The following is a 22736-nucleotide window of genomic DNA, read 5'->3' as shown; positions in this document are numbered from 1 at the left end:
TCTTACTTTTATACTCAGGGCTTCGGAAAATGGAGTTAATGAGAAATAGGAAAATTTGTTTTCCCCGTGTTCCTGGCCTCTCCTGTCCCAAAATTTTGCTTTTGTGGAAAAGTTCAATGAGCCTATTTCTTTATGTTTAACATTCAAAATGAAATGATATACGGAACCTAGAAATCCAAGTAGTTTGGATTACAAATTTATTTTCTCATTGCAAAGCCCAATTTCTTATATCAAAAGCTTAAAACACATTCTTTTTCTAGTCATATTTTTTAGTGACAATAGAAATCATCCCGTGGGAAGAAGTGGCCTCCATAAACAAGGCAGAACTATCCAGAAGAGAGAAGAAAAATAATAGTTTTTGCAGACATTACATTTTTTCATCTTAGTCTGGTCAGCCAAAACACTGCAATATCGGTACCTTTTTTCACTTAGTGCTATGGGAGCATTAGCTTGTCGAAAGAAAAAGCCTTGGACTACATGCTGGGTCTGAATTCTCTATATAGCTTCACTAGTGATCAACCAGTCACATGACCTTACTGTCATCACCCACCTCTTCAAGGCAGAATCCTGTGAATGTATGGACTGTTTTAATTAGTTTATCTCAAAGGTTCCTCTCCACCTGGGACTTTTAGAATTCTGGGAAATGTGTAGAAGAAAAGGCATAAGCAACACAAGCGTTGTATTTTCCTATGGCATATGCCTTCAACGCACTTTTTATAAAGAGAAAATGACTAAACTAATCTTTCTCTGATTGTCTTCTATGTAAAAGTTAGGCACCTCACAAGGGCAATGGGCAGGTGACAACTCAGAATTGCTTTATAAATTCTGTTGAAGACTGCACTGTGTAAGAATGGTTCCTTGATTGTTTTTTAGAGTGCATCATTATGTCAATTGGAATAAAATGCTTGATATTTGATTTCCACAGTTTTTTTTTATATCCCACTGTGAGCCATTTCCAAGATACTCTATTGATGCTTTATATAATAAGTCCTTGCTTTCTTTAATATTCTACTCTTTTGTGTCTACTGCTGGGAATGTAATCAAGATTTTTATTTAATTTCAATGATATTCCAAGCATGTATTTCAATGAAAGCATATGTAAAACAACACCTCAAACAATTGAAACACTGATCACTCTGAGTACAAGCTCCTGGAGGCTTTCAGTCTTCTTTGCTGCATAATTAGATTTATTTCTCTCATTATTAAGAAAAACATCAAGTGTTTTTACTCATTGCATCTGTGGTTCAATTTCGAAATTCAATCTTAAAATAATATTGATAGTGTATTGTAGAGATGTCTTTTTATCCCTAGAAACATTCTAAACCATCATTCTTTTTAAAATTTGTATGTGTATGGGTGTTTGGTGTGTGTGTGTGTGTGTGTGTGTGTGTGTGTGTGTGTGCCTGGTGCTCTCAGAGGTCAGAAGATGGCATTACATCTCCTCAATCTGGAATTACTGGGTGCTGGGAGTCAAACCCAGGTCCTCTGAAAGAGCAACCAGTGCTCCTAACCTCTGAGCCACCTCTCCAGGTGTGAGTCAGAAAAGGCTACCCTTCATCAGTGTTAACTGGACAATTGTCGGGAAATGCTGTGACCCTTGAACTCTGTACATTCATTAGAGTGTGTGTCCTGTAGTGGCAGACTTCGTGGGACGGCAGAAAATTGAGCAGGAGTTTGATTCAAAGTGCAGCAGTGTGCTAGAGAGATGGTGGACTGTAAGATATATGTATCTATGTGACACGAAACAGAAGGGAACCTATTTGAGGTCAGGAAAGGGTCTGGCAGGAGGGAGAAAGAGGAAAAGGGAGGGTATGAGGTGACAAATATGAGCAAAATGCAACCATATGTGTATATGAAAATGTCATAAGGAAACTTGCTTTGTATGCCAACTAAATTTTTAAATGTTACTTTCAAGCAAAAGAAAATATTATTCTTGTTGCCATGTGCCTTTAAGCACATGTACTCTGTAATCAAATTCTGCTTTCACAATTTCCTTTAGACTCCTTGAGAGGGAAAAGTGAAATATTATTTTAAAAAACAAACACCCCAGTATATTATTTGTTTTAGTATCCCCTTTGACTCTAAATATTAACCTAAATATTATTGCTACATGAAAAAACTTTACACTGGTTATTGCCTTTGTTTCTGAGTATCTAATGCTTAAAGTCTTTACCATAAAGATTAAACTTAGTCTCTTCAGCATCCTTGATAATTTTTAAATTAGATTTATTTCAAGATTTTGCAAATAGCATTCAACTTGGGAAACAGGAAGTTTGGTTTAAAGCAGTGTTATTTCTCTGACCAGATCATTGTGCTGTTTTGATTCAAACATGCATGCAAATATAAATTGGATGCATTAAAGCAAGCTTGATCCTTGCTTTATTCTAGATATGTTAACTTTGGAAAATGTACTCGAATGGATAACTGTTGAGTGGGAATAGCTACTGGGTAACCTGCTCAGAGAAATTACACTGTATACAAACTGAACATTTGCTACCAAATGAAAATTAATTTCATTTTTATGAGGAACATTTACATAAGAGACCCAAACAGCTGTCAGTTGCTAACTTCATAAACAAATCAACACCTAATGACTGAATGAGTTTAAGAATAATTGGGCAGATGTAATTACAGGAACTCTTAAGGTGGAAAATACAATTTAGTCAGCCTTCCTTTACCTTGATTCTTCAGGTTACATAAATAAGTGTGGAGAAACCAGTGGATGTCAGTATACTTGAAGTTTATGGTAGGAGGGGGGTATTTCCTCAAGTTTTGTTGCTTTTAGAAATCCATAGAGTTTGAAATTTGGATTTTAAATGCAAGTCAATGTTAATGGATGACCTCTTCTAAGATGATGGATGGATGGTTGGATGGACAGATGGATAGGCAGAAAGACAGATAGATGGTAGAATGAATTGGTAGGTGAATTTATGTTGAGGATAGCATTGAGCAATGGTGAATCAGTATAAACACACCTCATCTTCCCTCATGTGATCAGCTGGAGATGGCTCACACAACTAATTTTTTCCTCACTAAAAATGAATACCATATTCCATCTCTTTTTCCTGGCTTTTCTCTTAGTTGACATCAATATGTGGAGTAGGTTTAAGTGAAATAGCCTTAAACTTTCTATGGTAAAGACATAGCTCTTCAGGGGTTCATGAGCATAGTAGTCAATTCCTTAGGGAAAGACTTTAGGATGCACATGTGGCTGTAAGAATATAAACTGGAAACATAAGAGAGGCCTCTCAACACCCTCTCCTATTTTAGTAGTGAAAATAGAAAACCTCAAAATAATATTTTTCATCAGTACTGTAAAGTCATCTTACTGTGAGAATAATAAACTACCACTTCAGAGTCAGAGACTTCAAGGGATCCTAAAAAACAATTTATCCAAACCCTTTATTTGAGCAATGAGGAACTAAAAGCCTCTGACAGTTTGGATTTCTCACTGAAGCTTACACAGCTACTGAACTTCAGAGCTAGAGTCAAAGGAGTCTCATCCCGGACTGCAGTCTTCAGTCTGCTGCCTTTGAAGTCAGAAGCAGACTTCTCTTCCAGCCTGTTGGACTCATTTTAGCATACTGTGTTTTGAGCACCTACTTTATTCTGTCCCTGTACAAACTATCTCAGTGACTGCTTTGCTTATCTCCAGAAGACCATGGATCAATCAGCTGTGACTAGACATGACTCAGATTATAATCAGTTTTAAAAGAACAGAGCATCTCTCCTTTTCATGATGACATTGGCCCATGAGTTTTACTTGGTTCAATGCTTGTCTAGTCAGTGTTCTAGTGCTGTGATGAGATGCCATGGCCACAGCAACACTTATAAAGAAGGAATTCAATTTGGACTGGCTTACAGTTTCAGGGGTTTAGCCCGTTATCGTCATGTTGGGGGGCATGGTGGCATGCAGCATACATGGTGCTGGAGAAGTAGTGAGAACCTCAAAGCCCTTCCCCAGTGACACAAGGCCACACTTTATATTCCTTCTCCAGTAGCACCACTCCCTGACAGCCAAGCATTCAAATATATGAGCCTACGGGAGCCATCCTCTTTTTTCATTTTTTAAAATTTAAGTTAAAAACAAGCTTGTTTTACATGTTAATCCAATTTCTACTCCCTCCCCTCCTCCCCTGACCCCCTATCCCATCCCCTTTCTGCTCCTCAGGGAGGGTGGGGCCTTCCATGGGGGATCTTCAAAGTCTGTCATATCATTTGGAGCAGGGCCTAGACTCTCCCCCATGTGTCTAGGCTGAGAGAGTATCCCCCAAAATACTTTGCGCTCCCAAAGTCCATTCCTATGCTAGGGATAATTACTGATCCAGAGGCCCCATAGTTTAACCAGACCTCCAAACTGACATCCTCGTTCAGGGGGTCTCAAACAGTCCTATGCTGGTTTCCCAGCTATCAGTCTGGGGTCCATGAGCTCCCCCTTGTTCAGGTCAGCTATCTCTGTGGGTTTCTCCAGCCTGGTCTTGATCCCTTTGCTTATCACTCCTCCCTCTCTGAAACTGGATTCCAAGAGTTCAGCTCAGTGTTTAGCTGTGGGTGTCTGCTTCTGCTTCCATCAGCTACTGGATGAAGGCTTTAGGATGGCATATAAGGTAGTCATTAATCTCATTATCAGAGAAGGCCTTTAAGGTAACCTCTCGACTATTGCTTAGATTGCTAGTTGGGATCAACCTTGTAGATCTCTGGACATTTCCCTAATGTCAGATTTCTCTGTAAACCTATAATGGCTCCCTCTATTATGGTATCTCTTTTCTTGCTCTCCTCTGTTCTTCCCCTGACTCGATCTTCCTGCTCTCTCATGTCCTCCTTTCCTGTTCTGTTCTCCCCTTCTCTTTCTCCTAACTCTATGGGAGCCATTCTTACTCAAGCTACCACAGTACTCTAGTGGAATCTACATTTGCTGGTTTTCTAAAGGCCAGTCTGTAACAGAACTATGAAAATCAGGATGGCTGCTAAATTACAAACATAAGCCTACAACCATAGAGATGCCTCTGTCTTGTGTCCCATTATAGGAACTGATATGCAAATAAACCCCTGTCTACTGGAGTCCCTCAATGCACTGGAATTATCCTACTACAGATGAAAACACAAGCTATTAGCAACAGATTGTTGACAAAATAAACAAATAAAAGCTTAGTCTGGATTTTAGCAGTGTGCTGTGTACTTGTGGTGTGATTAATATGTGTAATTGGTACAGATTATTGTGGATCATTCAGAGGCAGAGCAAGTGTTTCTATAGAGTGCATTAGGGAAGGCTGTAGTCAGCAGAGCTAAGACTAGAAAGGATTCATCACAGATATCTGAAAATTCCTTCAGGTGAAATTTTCTCTGTAATTAAAAAAAATGTTTTCAAGTAGTCACTGGTTTAAGCCTTTTTTTTATTCCCAAAATATCTTCTTTAGACTGTGACATCAATGAACTAAGACCCCAGTCACTGTGTTTAATGACTCGTCTCTAAGGTCAACTGGCCAATGGAACTCAAGCAAGTTTGTGCTTCAGAAATAAGCATATCTTCACACATAGATGATCTTCTTTCTAAATAGATCAGTGTGTCTTCTCAACCCCAAATTGCACTCTAAAGTTTTTGTTTTCTATTCTGAACCAAATTGAAGTCTTCCAATAATGGCTGGTGTGCCTGCTCTGAGAAACTGTATTACTTGGGGTAAAATATCTCATATTCACATCTGTGGAAGACATGTTTCATTTATAGTAGCTTTTACTTTTGAGTGTTCTTTACTTATTTATTTCTGGAATCAAATTTCTGAGTAACAACAGAAAATCTGGCACTCTATTTTTCTTTAAAATGTTTCAACTAAATTAAGATTAAGGCATAATACAGGCAGTCTCCTCTTCAACTTTCTTTCCTAATAGAAATGTTGAATTGCAACAAAATTGAGTGGAAATTTAAACGGACGATCTGGAGGGTTTGTTATCAGAAAGGTGCTGAACTCTGGTATTCTTAGTGAGAAACACCCTAGGTCAGCTGATATTGCCCGCTTATTCCTAGGTCCAGTGTCAGCTGATATTTCCTGCTTTATTCCTAGGTCCAGTGCCACCCGCTTCCGCTGGAGTCAGAGCTACTACACAGTCCATGATGAGTGGGCGTTAGACAGCATTTACATTGGACAGCAGTGCCCCAACATGTGCAATGGGCATGGCTCTTGCGACCATGGCATGTGCAGGTATGTGCTCCTCAGAGTGTGAGCCTCTCCTGAGTCTCAGGGTTTGTGTCTGTGGATCCCCCAGCAGTTATTTTCCCGGTCAAAAATCAAATAACAAAATAGCTGAAAGAGAGTGAGTCTCCCTTCTGTTCTTATTTTACATGTAAAAGACATGTAGGTTACATTAATGTAAAGCCATATATATTCCAAACCTCTAAGTCTAAACTCAAGACAAGGCCTGCAGGGTTAATTTGAAAGCCTTGCAGTTACTTCCCGCCCACCACTCATCATGCTCAGTTAGGCAAACCTTGCTGCTCTCTCCCACGCCTTCACCCGAAGCTCAGCGTTGTATGCATGGGAAGAAAGTGACTACGATGGAATACTAAAAGACCCCAAGATATGTGATTTAACCAGAACCGTAGAATATCATCAGACTGACATGTTAATTGAATAAATGAACCTACATACATGACATTTTAAAGCAATGAGGAGACCCCAGTCTCTCTTGCACAAACATAAGCCAATGTGTCCTTCAATGCTTCTTAAATTCCACGATTTTGACATATTCTCTATAAGTAATGATTCTATCCATTTTGAGGAAGGTGGAAAACTGAAGGCAGTACCTTATCATACACACATTTTCTACTGTAAGGGTGAGGCCTGGGCGAACATGACATGCAGGGATATTTTAAGTAGGAGAGCCCTTGGCTTGCAGAGGACTTTATTTTGCACTGTTCTTGTAGGTGTGACCAGGGATACCAAGGGACTGAATGCCACCCAGAAGCTGCACTTCCTTCAACAATTATGTCAGATTTTGAGAACCCAGATGGTTGGGAATCTGACTGGCAAGAAGTTATTGGGGGAGAAATTGTAAAGCCAGAGCAAGGCTGTGGAGTCGTTTCCTCTGGATCTTCTCTGTACTTCAGCAAGGTATGCCCAGGGTTGGGATGAGCCCTCAGGGCAGTGGCAGGTTTAGCATGAGAGGGACTCGTTCACAGGAGCGCTGAACTCCACAGGTACAAACATGAAATGGCTTTAGTATTCCTTGTGCCCTTGCTTTTGCCTGTGGCTTAGCCGTGTGCCTGTGTCTTTGTGACACTGGGAAACCCGCTGTACTGTTGATTTGGGGTACTTACTGCAAATACAGTGTAAGCCAGCCTAGAGTTGCTGCTGCTCGAGTTCTGTTCTGCGCAGTACTGGAGACTGGAGTGGCGGGCTCTGACGCAGTAGGCAATCACCCCCACACTGAGCGATGTCCCGCCCCCTCGCCTGCCAAAGCTCTTTCAGTCCACTTAAATCCCCTTGCTTTGCTCTACTCCGGTGCTGTGCTGGCTTGCATCTGTCCTTATTCTGCCCTTTTAGACCAAGTGAGAGGGCAAGCCTAGGTGAGAGGGATGGGAGAGCCTAGAGGTTAGCGAGAAAATTCTACACGTGTGCCTCAGTCTGATGCAGCCGCTTCCTAGCTATGTGACTTTAGGCACTTCCCTTAATCCTCTTTTCGCTTTGCCTCCTCATCCACGAAGTGGGGACTGCGAGAGAGCCCACCTCATTGGAGTCATATAGATGGAGTAAGGGAGTGTCAGCCACGTAGAAGAGTCTGGGAGTTTGCGGTTATTGGATATGTCATCCGTGAACCTCAGGGCTATAGCTGGGGGAGGTCAGAGTGTTGATAGCAAGGAACTAGATACAGAATTGTTCTGCGGGGAGGGGGCTGAGCAGCTCTCTGTGTGGGCAAACATTTCAGGGGCTGTTCTTCCTCAGATTGGCAATTCTGGTAGATTCTCCTGCTTTGTGGAATGCCTCATAAAACTTGCCCCTGAAATGCTCATCTTTCCTAGTTGCAGCACCCAGTCAGGCATACAAATTGGTAAATACCACCACAGGACCCGGAGGCCAGGCGCAGGAAGAATTGCAAGGACTAATTCTCTTTGGACACCCCCAATCCACGTTGATTTGTTGGGGATGAGAGCAGAAGCTCCTTCCTCTCCTCCCACGCTACCATTCAGACAGGCCGTTCTTTGCCACTCTGCTCTCATTGGTCTCCTGTAAAGGCAGAAAAGACAAAGCAGGCTCCCCCACTGAGTGACAGGGTTATCCCCAATTATTGACAGCTGTCTTTAGGATGTGACATGCTCAATACCATTTCTTTATAGAAGGGATTACAGTCACCAATTCTGAGATGAGTAGAAGTGTCGCACCTTATTTACATCCTACAGCAAGTAGACAGGTGTGGACTGGTACATTGCAGAATTTGTTTTGGCAGAGATGCAAGAAAAGTTAATTCATGTAAGTGCAAAAATAGGCTCAGGTTTTGTTTTGATGCAGGTGCAAAACAAAGAATCCTCGAGAAAACAAGGCAGGGGAGGCTAGAAATCAGGATGGAGCTCAACATGCCCTGGCCATCGACCCTGAAGATCCTCCCATCACTGTATTTAGAGACTTTAGTCAATAAGTGACCAGGGCACGGTGGAGACATGGATCTGCAGAACGGGAGGCTATGGTTGCTGTCGGCATGCTTTACAAAAAGATTATAAATCTTTCACTGGGAAGTGTGTGTGTGTGTGTGTGTGTGTGTGTGTGTGTGCGTGCGTGCGTGTATACACACATGGAGATTTTAAACAGAAAAACGTTCTGGGGTATAGATTAGTATTCCATGCACTTCATTCCAAATTGTTTTTTTCCAAAGTCAGACTGTCTGGGTATGCGCATTCCAGAGCTGGTTCTCCTTGTGGAGTTAGTCCTCTGTATTTCAGTATTCTTGTCTATAAAGCAGAATATTGAAAGTAATGAGTGAGCTAGCACAAATAGGAAACAAAGAGTCATGTTGGGCACAGTGAGCATCGGTCATCACTGCTATTTTATGAGAGTAAACTGTAAAATGGCATCGTGGAATTTCTCCACGTATATTACTTAAAAAGCATCATTTCAAAAGCAAAATTCTCCCCTTCATCTCTCACTCCAGCCTTCCCCTCTGGACTTCTGTAGAAGTATCTCAGGGCCTTTTATTTTCTCCCCTTTTTCTCTAGTAGCATCTGTCTGTTTAAATTCTAAGTGGAAGGAATTATCTCAAACTAACAGAGTAGAGAATTGGGTCTGTGCAATGGAAATAAGAAGTTAGGTGACCCTGCCTCAGGGAGAGCCATACTCATCCTCACAAACTGCCTTCCTAGTCCTGTCAGGCTGACTGTCAGGTGAGAGTGGGTGGTGACTTATTCCCAGAGGGAAAGCAGGAGTGGTGTAGAGAACCCTGACCGCAGCAACCAGGCTGTGTGCTCGCCAGCCAGCGGGGCAGAACTGTGAAACAAGTGGCTGGCATTCCCCACCGTAGAGCACTGTGAAATGACGAGCAGGGGGCTCATCATGAGCCCCGCCCACAGTTAAGGCTTCTGGAACCCTCCTCCAGGCTCTGGCTCCCTGCCTTTGCTCTGGCTCTGCTGCCCGGCCTTCCCCTGCTGTGCGCTCACAGAAGCTATGCCGTGCTGCGGACAGGTTGCTGTTTCTGTGCAGCTTGCAGCAGCTATGGCAAACTCTCCCCGGCACTGTAGAGTCTCCCTGACTCTGCTCTTCCTGCTTTCTCACAGCACTGGACAGAAGAATGCAGTCACACTAGCTGAGCTGAGCTCTAGATAAAGTGGCCTGCTCCAAAATGCATGCCATGGTCTGGGTGTACATATCAGTAAATGCTCAAAGGACTAAGGAGGTCTGGAATTATTAAATGCCCAGGTGACTAAAGAGAACTCAGCAAGTGATCAGTTGGGTCTGCAGCCACAACTGTCATATTGTGTCTGCCACAAGAATATGGCTTCTTTACATGGCGTTTTGTGTAGCACAGTTATTATAGAATTAATTGATTTAAGTCAAAAGGAGGAATTCTAAAGAAAGGGTTACTTTAAGTACGTATAATGGAAGTTTGTCTTTTGTGGCATTTTGAATAAAGAAAACTAATGAGATGCAAAAGTGAAAACCCCCAGCTCTTTACAGGTTTTGTGGTCAGTTCTGTTACCTCTTCCTGATAAGATTTGATTTTACCTGAACACTTAAAGTAGGAAGACATTTAACTTAGCTTATTTTTTTTCTTCAAACCATCCCTCCTGTACAGACTCTGAGGTCTTAACATACTAGAATGTTTGAGGTGTTTCTCACAGTATTTCAGATCAACTGCAGGATAGTTTTCCAGTCTGGGAATGAAAACATACCCATTTAGTCTATCAGTGCAACACATGTATACAGTCACATGTGCATGTGTCTACACGTAATGCATGCATCCATAGATCACAGCAAAGTAGGAAAACTTCAAAGCAATAATTACTTCATATTATAAATTCTGACAAAAATTTTTATCATGATCCTTTTTTCTCTTCATTCCTTTGAAACAACGTTCAACACTGCAGGTTCCTGAATAAAAGAAAAGATGTGTGCTATTTCTCTATGAAAACACACTTTCAGTGCCAAGCTAAACATGTGTGTAATATTCCCACCATTTCTAAGTCCTCCAAAAGTGGTTTCCAAATCCCTATGGACTAGCCCATCACCTGGAAGAACAAGCCTGCACTGTGGGTTCACAACAGACCCTCGTTCCAAACAGCTAATTGTGATAATTGGATTTGTATAATTCTCACCTTTGAGCCATGTCCTTCTGGCTCATTTCACATGTTGTGTTTTTCATAGATTTTTGCTAGATTAGAATCAACCTGCTAACTCTTGGAGTTTTTCTCCCAAACAGTGCTCTGCCTGCAGTGGTCCTGGGGTATGAGATAACTAGATGTTTCTTGTTTACTATATTTCAAACAAACCGTTTAAAACAATACAAAGCACATACAACAAGAGTCCCTCAAATACATGCTGGACAAAGAAAAGTTTAAAGAATGAGCCCCGCATTGGAGTCAGCTTCCGTTGTCATTTGCAGGCAGGCATCCTGGCTTCTTTTGGACTCTTAATTGGTTTTAGAGCTCTCGATTGCAGCATACTTCATAATTATTCCACAGATATCCCTGTCAGTTCCAGTGACAGAACTCTCCCTTTGTGAACTCAGGAGATGAACCTACGGCTCAGTGTGAGGGTGAGGGGTTTTCATTCTAGTCTAGATGGATCATCTCAGTTTCCTTCCAACCTCTAGTTGAACTCATATGCGCCCTCCAAGACCAGAAAAGTCTACTGATTAACTTTGGCAAAGCCTCACTCGGTGGCAGACTCTCGGGATCAACACTCTTGTACTGCCTTACTGAAGCCATTACACAGAACAGGAGCCACCACCTCTTGCCAACCTGTGTCTGACACCTCTCAGCATACAGGGTACAGTAAGAGAAGGAAGTGAGCTCCTGGATTTAACACTTTAAGATGTTAAGAGACTGTTGAATGGTTTAGAAGGTTACCAATATGGCACCTCCCAATGCCTCTACTTGAGGGTGAGCAGAGCAGATGAAGAAACTCAAGACTTCCTTATGTGAAGAAGTTTCTGCCTTGCCCACCTCACTGTAACTTGCTCTGGAGATAAGGGCTGTGAGCGGGTCTCTAGGGAAAATATACCTTCAGGAATGCATGTAGTATGCCAGACATCTCACAACTCTGAGGAAGGCATTATCATCCGTATTGTACCTTTGAAGAAAATAGAAGCCCAGAAAGACCACGTGGCTCATGATCAGAATGAATAAAAGGCTGAGAGTCAGCCCCAGCCCCAGCTGATTCACAAGCGATTCATTGTATGAGGCTCAGTCAGAAATATTTGCCTTTTAAGCACAGGGACCTGGGTTCAATCCCCAAAACCCACATGAAAAATAAAAATCAACACAAGCCTCCCAGCACTCAGGAGGTAGAGGCAGGTTGAGGCCACCGTATTCTACATAGCGAGTTCCAGGACAGCTGATTCAAACAGTGAGATTCTGTTTGAAACATAATAATGATAAAATAAATTATAAAATTGATTAATTAAAATGAGAACAGACAGGGTGATATATAGGTGTACTCTCTGCACTGGGGAAGTAGAGACAGGCATATCCTCGGAGCTCACTGGCCAATCAGCCTAGCTTAGTTGCCAAGTTCCAAGCTAATGAGAGAACCTGCCTAAAACTAAACAGACAAACAAACATGATGTTTTCTGAGCATTGGTACCCAGAGTTGTCTTCAGGCCTTTATATTCATAAGCACACATGTGCTCATGAACAAACACACATGCACCAAGTCCATGGTCTCTCTTCTTCAGTACTCTGCCATTAGAAGACTTCCAAAGCAAGGATTGAACATATTTTGAGAAATTTTGCTTTCTTTAGTACTCTTTGGTATGGTAGGAAATTCTCAAGATTCTCTCTTCTGGATCTGGGTGTCAGTGATGGAGAGATGAAGTGGGTGTGTCCAGGAGCAGGAACCGCTTCTATGGGGTCTCACTGATGGGTCTGAGTGTCAGTGATGGACAGATTAAGTGCGTCCAGGAGCAGGAACCACTCCACAGCAGAGACAGCAGAAGACTATAGCTCACTCTTCTCAGTATTAACTGGGAGCAAAACTGTCTTCCTTAGTGCAAGGAGCTGTGTGGGCTTGAAACCAAGCTTTACAAGGCAGAGCTCCCAGATTGCTGACTCGGGTTTTTCTGTCCTTTGGAAAGGCTGGGAAAAGGCAGCTGGTGAGCTGGGATCTGGACACGTCTTGGGTGGACTTTGTGCAGTTCTACATCCAGATAGGCGGAGAGAGTGCTGCATGCAACAAGCCAGACAGCAGGGAGGAGGGCGTCCTCCTCCAGTACAGCAGCAATGGGGGCATCCAGTGGCACCTGCTGGCAGAGATGTACTTCTCCGACTTCAGCAAACCCAGGTAACCCCCGCTGGGGTCTCTAAAATGTGACATGCCTAAAAGATAAAAACTCATGACGATTTGAGTTTCTGTCTAAGTCATTCAACAAAAAAATACATGTACTCATAGTTAATCCTTTTGAAAAATGTTTTTAGTGATGTGGGGAAATTTTTGACTACAAGAAAATTACTAATCATTGATACCCAAAGACATAGGGCTACAGCAAAGTTCAGTACCCACTCCTCATTTGGGCACACAGATGCCAATGCACAGAGACACATGAAGACACAGCATACACACGCCAGTGCACAGACACACATGAACACATACAGCATACACACACCAATGCACAGACACACATGAACACACACAGCATACACACGCCAGTGCACAGACACTCATGAACACACAGAATACACACACCAATGCACAGACACACACATGAACACACACAGCATATGCACACCAGTGCACAGACACACACATGAACACACACAGCATACACACACCAATGTACAGACACACATGAACACACACAGCATACACACACCAATGCACAGACACACACATGAACACACACAGCATGCACACACCAATGCACAGAGACACACATGAATACACACAGCATATACACACCAGTGCACAGACACACATGAACACACACAGCATACACACACCAATGCACAGAGACACACATGAACACACAGCATACACACACCAATGCAGAGACATACATGAACACACACAGCATACACACACCAATGCACAGACACACACATGAACACACACCTGCACACACATGAGCACATACAGACACATACAAGAATCTACGTGTGAAAAAGAACATTTCAACTGTCAATGAACTAAATGACTAATCAGGCCATGTTAGATGCAGTAGACACTTGGAGATAGGAATGTTTAGATTGTCAGTTTATATCATCAAAAGCTATGAAACTGACTTAGGATGTCTTCATGTAAGTAACAGGTCACCATCTACTCCTGGGAAAACAGTAAACAGAATACAAACTCAATGGGAAAATAGCAAAGAAAAGAACTGCTCACACATAGAGATTTACTACATGCAAATGTAAAAGTACTTTTGTATGTATGTGATTGCAATGTCGAGACATTTCCAACAAATTTAAGAAATGAGGATTCTTCTCCCCATAAAGATTTATACAAGTTACCATTTAAGCACTAATACCTCATTTTGTAATATTAATACAAAGATAAGCAGAGGAGACAAAAATAGATATTCATTAAGATGTGGGTAGTATTAAGATTCCATTGTATAAAATTTCAGTTTTGAAAAGACTGCATACTACCTTTAATGAAATGCTCTCTCAACATGAACAGTAAGACTCTCTCACACCATCTGGAAACTGTTACCAACCTTTTAGGAAGGACTTTAGAAAATGGGAATCTTACATATCAGTAATTTACATGACCCAGTAATTTAATGTCTAAGTATCTTATCTAAAACCTTATCTAAACCAAGAAGCAAAAGCAAAGTGCTTTATGTATAGGATTTATTACAGAATTATGCATAGTAAGAAAGAATATGAAAAATTATACATAGTTATGAAATAAGCAATAGTATGCCCATGGAATGAAAGTTATATAAACATTAAAGTGATCTGAAATAATTTTACAAACTTGGGACTTGTTTTAAAATGTAAGAAACTATAGTATATATAGTTGTGTATATAATATATTATAAACTGATAAGACACATTAAAATTTTAATAGAGCCCAACCTTACATAATTTATTGATGATTCTATTTTATCTTAAATTCACAATTTATATATTTCACCATGAGTAAGAATTACTTTGAAACTTTAGAACACACTATTTTAATGTAGTAGCACAATAGAAGAGCAGGTCTCCTTTGTATTTCTCCTCTTTTGCTACATTGTTGATTAGTGTGACACCTGTGAGCAATGGAAACTCATAGTTGGGCTTCAGGAGTTAATTCCTCCCATGTGGGTCCAGGGGACCAAACAGATCATCAGACTCAGCAATAAGAACCTTAACCTACTTAGCTATCTCAACAACCCAAGATATTTCCTTTAAAAATTATGACCATATAATGTTTCTTGCTTCTACATATAGACATATGCACATGCATGCAGGGAAAACATTCATACACATAAAATAAAAATAAACATCATTTAAAAGTTGTGACCTTTGTACCGAGAAGTCGGCCTCCTATGTGATCTGTCCACACACAGAGACTTCTGAAGTACCAGGGGATCAAATAAAACTAAACCTTCTCTTGTTTCTGCCTTTGTTACTTCACCAGCTTTTAAGAACAACACAGCTTTTTCTTTCCCAGCCATGAAGGATTTGTTTTTATGCAGATTTGTCTATCTGGAGCTCCCTGCAGCTGCGAAGACACCTTGTACCAGGTTCCGCTGGTGGCAGCCTGTGTTCTCGGGGGAGGACTATGACCAGTGGGCAGTCGATGACATCATCATTCTGTCAGAGAAGCAGAAGCAGGTCATCCCAGTTGTCAACCCAACTTTGCCCCAGGTATGTCTCATGTCAGTTGGTGCAAACAGTTGGCACAGTGGATCTGAGAAAGAACGATGGGCTTCCTCAAGGACCTAAGGTCTGACAAGGGATTGGGTAATGTGAATCTAACTATTTGTATTTTGTTGTTGCTGCTGCTCCCTTCTGTAATAAGGAACTTCAGTCCTGGGCTACTAGTTCACAGACTGTTCAAATGTGAGAAAGATTATGAAATCTGGACATCAGAAAAATTGGTAGTGTGTTTAAAAATAGCTAGATGTGTGGTGGCAAAATAGTTTTGCTTGTTAAATCATCAAGAGGAAATGTCTGTGTTTTTTAACTTAGTACTTGATTTTTGGAGGAATGTGAATGGTGCATGGTCCACTTGTCATGAACTGAACATGTCTTCCTTGTTTGCAAAGGGATCAGACTCTCTTCCTGTTTTGTTTGTGTTGTTCCCATTAGAACTTTTATGAGAAGCCAGCTTTTGACTACCCTATAAATCAAATGAGTGTGTGGCTGATGCTGGCCAACGAAGGCGTGGCTAAAAACGACAGTTTCTGTGCTGCCACACCTTCAGCAATGGCCTTTGGAAAGTCAGATGGAGACCGATTTGCTGTAACGCGAGATCTGGCACTGAAACCTGGATACGTGCTCCAGTTCAAGGTATTTATCAAGAGGGCTCTTCCCAGAGTGGTGAAGGATTGAGAGAGTTTGCATGCAAAGCTCCCAGAGGACACATGGTTTCACATTCTCTTAAAGAGGGGTCACACTTGAGTAAGGGCTCCACAGTCTTAGGATGGTGAAGCTTTTCAGTTTTGCTCATAAGGGAAACAGTTGACTGGTTTTCAAGGAGCTCCAGAAGCTGTACCTGTAGTGTTACATTGTTCATGCAACTCTTCCATAGTTGAAAATAAAACTGACTATTTCTATCTGAGATGCCACAATGAATCCCTTACTTTCAGATCATTCTAGGTACATCCTGTCTGTCTCACTGGTGGCTTGGGGCTTGTGTTTTAACTATGTATTAGTGATCAAGCCTGTGACTTTCCATACAGTAACTGGGCTCCAACCCCAGCCTGTATCATATGCTTTTACTATAACATTTTCGATTGCCCTTCCTGTAATGTGGTGAATTTTTACTCTGCCTCTCATTACTTTCCTTAAAGTATATTGTTTTTCATGTTGGACAACATAGCCACAAAAACAGTGACAATTTACCTTGACAAGCTCTTGTCTCAGAACTTTATCAAAATTTCATTGTGTTTATTTATAATAAAGTCCCATTGGTGAATTCTGGAGTCGAAAGCAATGCAGTTTTAATGAGCTATCACAGCTACATGCTCCTTACATAGTGACAGGATACAGACACTAAATAATTTACAAGTGGAATTGTTAAAGAGATCAGATGTGTGTGGGTGGCTCTTCAATACAATTTACATCATCTTAAACCCAAGGCAGTTAGTCATAAATAGGAACAATTTATTTCCTAACAACAGTTAGGAAACGGTAATCTGCCTTTGTTCATATTTTGATATTAAACTACAATGTAAAAGTATCAAAAATAGTACATGTGTCAATGGGCCTTTCTTGGTGACACTTGATATTAATATAAAATATGTCCATAAAGTACTATACTGTTTCTCATCCGATACCCCTTCAATTTAATTAATCCCAAATATCATGGTAATGTAGAACTTAGATTCTGCTTGGTGATATTCTGAAGCTGACTGGGAAGAGGTAGGAGCTGCATTAGCTGGGCCACACATGCCTCCACCAACCCTGGTGAGCAGAAGGGGGCTGACGAGCTGGGTTGGGATGGCCCTGACAGACTGGAGAACAGAGAGGTACAGGAGCTGGGCAGCCTGGAAACATCAGCAGCAGCAACCACCAGAAACTATACCTAGAAGCTCCTCTGGGAAAGAGCACCTGTATCCCAGCCAGCATCCAGTGCCATTCCCTGTATGAGACACCAGCAGCATCAGTGACCTCTGGAACATGAGAACTACCTTCACCTAGAGGTGTGGTCACCAGAGACTTGACCCTGCCTACACCTGGAAGAACAATCAACAGAGCCACAGCCCCCAACTACACCAATTGGAGAAAGAGGGACCCCCTGAATCACAGGCTTCACCTGCTGACTGGAGGAAGAGATGGGTAGACAAGAGTATAAAAACACTCAACAACATACGAGCAATGGCACCTCCAGAAACTTTTGATTCTGCAACAAAACCTGAATATCCCAAAGCAGGTGAAGCAGACCTTAAAAATAATTTTATGAAGATGATAGAAGCCCTCAAAAAGGAAATGAAAAACTCCCTTAAAGAAATAGAGGAAAAGACAAACAAAAATTTGGAAGAAATCAATAAATCCCTAAAAGAAAACCAAGAAAAATCAATCAAACAGATAAAGACAATGATTGATTCAAGACTTTAAAAAATGAAGTAGAGTCGATAAAGAAAACACAAACCAAGGAAATTCTATAAATGGAAAATCTGGGTAGATGATTAGGAACTACAGATGCAAGGCATAAACAACAATATAAGATTGAAGAGAGAATCTCAGGTGTTGAAGACACAATAGAGGTAATAGATTGATCGGTCAAAGAAAATGTTAAATCCAACAAAATTTTAGAACAAAATATCCAGGAAAGCTGGGACACCATGAAAAGACCAAACATAAGAATAATAGGGATAGAAGAAGAAAAAGATATACAACTCAAAAGCACAGAAGATATATTCAGCAAAATCATAGAAGAAAACTTTCCCAACCAAAAGAACTATAAAAGTACAAGAAGCTTACAGAACACCAAATAGACTAGACCAACCAAAAAAAAAAAGAGTTCCCTCTCCACATAATAGTCAAAACACTAGACATATAGAATAAAGAGAGAATATTAAGAGTTGCAAAGGAAAAAGGCCAAGTAACATATAAAGGCAGCTAGACCTGACTTCTCAAGAGAAACAGTGAAAGTCAGAAGATCATGGACAGGCATTATCCAGACACTAAGAGACCACAGATGCCAGCCAAGATTACTTATACCCAGCAAAGCTTTCAATCACCATAGATGGAGAAAACAAAATATTCATGATAAAAACAGATTTAAACAATACCTACCATCAATCCAGTCCTGCAGAAAGTGCTAGAAGAAAAACTCCAACCAAAGGAAGTTAGCCACACCCACAAAAACACAGTCAAAAGATAATCCCACAACAGCAAATCCTAAAGAATGGAAGCACACACTGTACCACCACCAATAACAAAAGTAACAGGAGCTAGCAATGACTGGCCATGAAAATCCCTTAATAATTCCATAATAATCCCTTAATATCTCAGTTCACCTATAAAAAAGGCACAGGCTAACAGAATGGATGAAAAAACAAATTCCTCCCTTCTGCTGCATACAAGAAACACACCTCAAATCCAAAGATAGACATTACCTTAAAGTAAAGTGTTGGGAAAAAGATTTTTCAAATGGACCTAAATGTCAAGCTGGTATAGCTATCCTAGTATCTAACAGAAAAGATTTCAAACTAAAAGTAATCAAAAGACATGAAGTACATCTTATATTCATCACAGTAAAAAAATCCATAAAGATGAACTCTCAATTCTGATTATATATGCCCCAAATACAAGGGCACTCTTGTAAAAGAGGTATCACTAAAGCTTAAATTACACACCAATACCCACACACTAATAGTGGGAGACTTCAACACCCCACTTTCACTCCTGGACAGGTCTACTACCAAACAGAAACTTAACAGAGAAATAAAGGAACTAACACATGTTATGATTCAAATGGGCTTAACAGACATATATAGAACATTCCACCCAAACACAGAAAAACACTCCTTCTTCTCAGCACCCCATGGAACCTTCTGTAACACTGACCACATACTCGACAACAAAGTAAACCTCAACAGATACAAAAAATGGAATAACCCCCTGTATATTATCAGATCACCATGTTTTAAAGTTAGAATTCAACAACAACACAAATTGCAGAAAGCCTACAAACTCATGGAAATTGAACAAAGCTCAATTGCATCACTCCTGGGTCAAGGAAGAAATAAAGAAAGAAACTAAAGACTTGCTAGAATTCAATGAAAATGAAGATACAACATAACCAAACCTATGGGACACTTTGAAAGCAGTGCAAAGAGGAAAGATCATAGCACGAAGTGCCTACATATAGAAACTAGAAAATAGTCACATTACAGAATTAACAACACACCTGAAAGCTCTAGAACAAAAAGAAACAAACTCACCCAGGAGGAGTAGAGGATAGCAAATAATCAAATTGAGGGCTGCAATCAATAAAGCAGAAACAAAGAAAACAATACAAAGAGTCAATGAGACAAAGAGTTGGTTCTTTGAAAAAAATCAAGATAGACAAACTTTGTCCAAACTAACCAAAAGACCAAAAGAGAATATCCAAATTAACAAAATCAGAAATGAAAGGGGGTACATAACAACACACTCTAAGAAAATATAGAGAATCATCAGGTCATTCTTCAAAAACATGTGCTCCAGGTTTTTGGAAATTGGAATATTTAAATGAAATGGGCAGTTTCTTGGATAAGTACTATATGATTAAATCAAGACTAGATAAACTATTTAAATATAGCTATTTCCCCTAAGCAAATAGAAACACTCATCAAAAGTCTCCTCACCAAAAGAAATCCAGAGCCAGATGGTTTCAGCACAGAATTCTACCAGAAATTCAAAAAGATAATACCAATACTCCTCAAATTGTTCCACACAATAGAAACAGAAGGAACACTACGAAACTCTCTTTACTGGGCCACAATTACGTTGATACCCAAACCACAAAAAGACACAACTAAGAAAGAGAATTACAGACCAATCTCCCTCGTTGATACAAAAACACTCAGTAAAATACTGGCAAACTAAATCCAAGAACACATCAGAAAAATCATCTACCATGATCAAGTGGGCTTCATCCCAGATATGCAGGGATGGTTCAACATGTGAAAATCCATCAATGTAATCCACCATATAAACAAACTGAAAAAGAAAAAAAACACATGATCATCTCATTAGATGCTGAAAAGCCTTCAACACAACCCAAAACCCCTCCATGATAAATGTCTTGGAGAGATCAGGGATACAAAGGACATTCCTAAACATAATAAACACAATATACAGCAAGCCAATAGCTAACATCAAATTTAAAGGAGAAAAATTCAAAACAGTTCCAATAAAATCAGGAACAAAACAAGGCTGTCCATGCTCTCCATATAAATTCAATATAGTATTTGAAGTCCTAGCTAGAGCAATAAGACAACAAGTGGATACAAATTGGAAAGGAAGAAGTCAAACTTTTGCTATATGCTGATGATATGATAGTATACTTAAGAGTCCCCAAAAATTCTACAAGAGAACTCCTATATCTAATCAACACCTTCAGTAATGTGGCATGACACAAGATTAACTCAAAAAAATTGGTAGCCCTTCTATATATAGATGATAAATCGGCTGAGAAAGAAATCAGACAAGCGTCACCCTTCACAATAGCCATAAGCAACATAAAATGTCTTGGGGGTAACTCTAACCAAACAAGTGAAGGACCTGTAGGACAAGAACTTTAAATATTTGAAGAAAGAAATTGAAGAAGACATCAGAAAATGGAAATATTTTCCATGCTTTTGAATAGGTAGGATTAACATAGCAAAAACAGCAATCTTAACAAAAACAATCTACAGATTCAATGCAATCCCCATCAAAATCCCAACACAATTCTCCACAGAACTCAAAAGAACAATACTCAACTTCATATGGAAAGACAAAAAAACTAAGGCTAGCCAAAACAATCATGTACATACAATAAAGGAGCTTCTGGAGACATTACCATCACTGACTTAAAGTTCTATTATAGAGCTGTATTAATGAAAACATCTTGGTATTGGCATAAAAACAGACAGGTGGACCAATGGAATTGAATCAAAGACCTGGTATCAATCCACACACCTATGAACAGCTGATTTTTAACAAAGAAGCTAAAACTATAAAATGGAAAAAAGAAAGCATCTTTAACAAATGATACTGGAATAACTGAATATCAACATGTAGAAGAATGCAAAGAGATCCTTATCTATCACCATACACAAAACTCAGGTCCAAATGGATCAAAGACCTCAACATAAAACCAACCACACTGAACCTCACAGAAAAGAAAGTGGAAAGAGTAGCCTTGAACGCATAAGCACCAAGACCATTCCTAAATATAACATCAGTGGCATAGACACTGAGAACAAAAATGAATAAATGGGACCTCCTGAAGCTGAGAAGATTCTGTAAAGCAAAGGACATGGCCAACAAGACAAAACAGAAGCCTACAGAATTACCAACCCTACATTTTACAGAGAACTGATCTCCAAAATATACAAAGAACTCAACAAACAAGACATCAAAAAAACACAAATAATCCAATTTAAAAATGGGGTACAGATCTAAACAGAGAAATCTCAAATGGTGGAAAGACACTTAAGGAAATGTTCAACATCCTTAGTCATCAGAGAAATACAGATCAAAACAATGCTGAGATACCATCTTGCTCCTGTCATAATTGCCAAGATCAAAAACACCAATGACAGCTTATGCTGGAGAGGATGTGGAATAAGGGGAACACTCCTCCACTGCTGGTGGAAATGCAAACTTGTACAACCGCTTTGGAAGTTAGTATGGCAGTTTCTCAGAAAATTGGCAGTCAGTCTACCTAGTAAGGGTTGAAAAAAGAGACAAGATCTCCTGAGTAAACTGGAAGTGTTGGGGACAGAGGGAGACTGGAAAGGGAGAGGGGAAGAAGGAATGTGAGTGGGGAAAAATGCACAGCTCAATAAAATCAAGTTCAAAAAGTAGAGAAAAAGCTAAGTAAGAAAAACAGTGAATTTTTCAGGTATTCAAAGAGGCAATAATACTTAATTTGCACACTACATTACATACCTAGTAATTCGTACTCAATAGTTAGTAATAGGTATTAATTATTGATTATACATGGATTGGTAGTCAATATATACTATACACCCTTAAAATATCATTTGGTATCATATTAAAAATATAGTTCTGCTGCATTCTTGGTAACTGCTTGCCATGTGACAAATACCAGGTTGCTAGGAATATAGAAACCAAAAGTCATGGCCCTAGTCCTCAAGGAAATCAAAACTAGAGAGTGAGTGTTCTAGTAGAATAGGTCCCAGATGCGGTGACAGGGCCCTGCACAGTGCTAACAGCACCAACTAAA

At 40.2% G+C, this 22736-nt stretch overlaps 1 protein-coding gene across 5 annotated transcripts in view; it reads left to right on the top strand.

Moving 5' to 3' along the window:
- Positions 1 to 22736, top strand: part of Reln (reelin) — a 437778-nt gene that overhangs the window by 317485 nt on the left and 97557 nt on the right. For all 5 annotated transcript variants that reach the window (XM_040735124.1, XM_040735123.1, XM_040735122.1 and 2 more), the window contains exons 23-27: positions 6060 to 6197; positions 6920 to 7106; positions 12775 to 12980; positions 15322 to 15493; positions 15938 to 16138. In XM_040735124.1, the coding sequence (XP_040591058.1) occupies positions 6060 to 6197; positions 6920 to 7106; positions 12775 to 12980; positions 15322 to 15493; positions 15938 to 16138 (904 nt within the window). The remainder of the gene's footprint in view (positions 1 to 6059; positions 6198 to 6919; positions 7107 to 12774; positions 12981 to 15321; positions 15494 to 15937; positions 16139 to 22736) is intronic.

This window comes from Mesocricetus auratus, unplaced genomic scaffold, assembly GCF_017639785.1.
Source record: "Mesocricetus auratus isolate SY011 unplaced genomic scaffold, BCM_Maur_2.0 Super-Scaffold_100043, whole genome shotgun sequence".
Classification (NCBI taxonomy): domain Eukaryota; kingdom Metazoa; phylum Chordata; class Mammalia; order Rodentia; family Cricetidae; genus Mesocricetus; species Mesocricetus auratus.
Note: the sequence above shows the minus strand (reverse complement) of the source record. Positions and strands in the feature narration are given on the sequence as shown.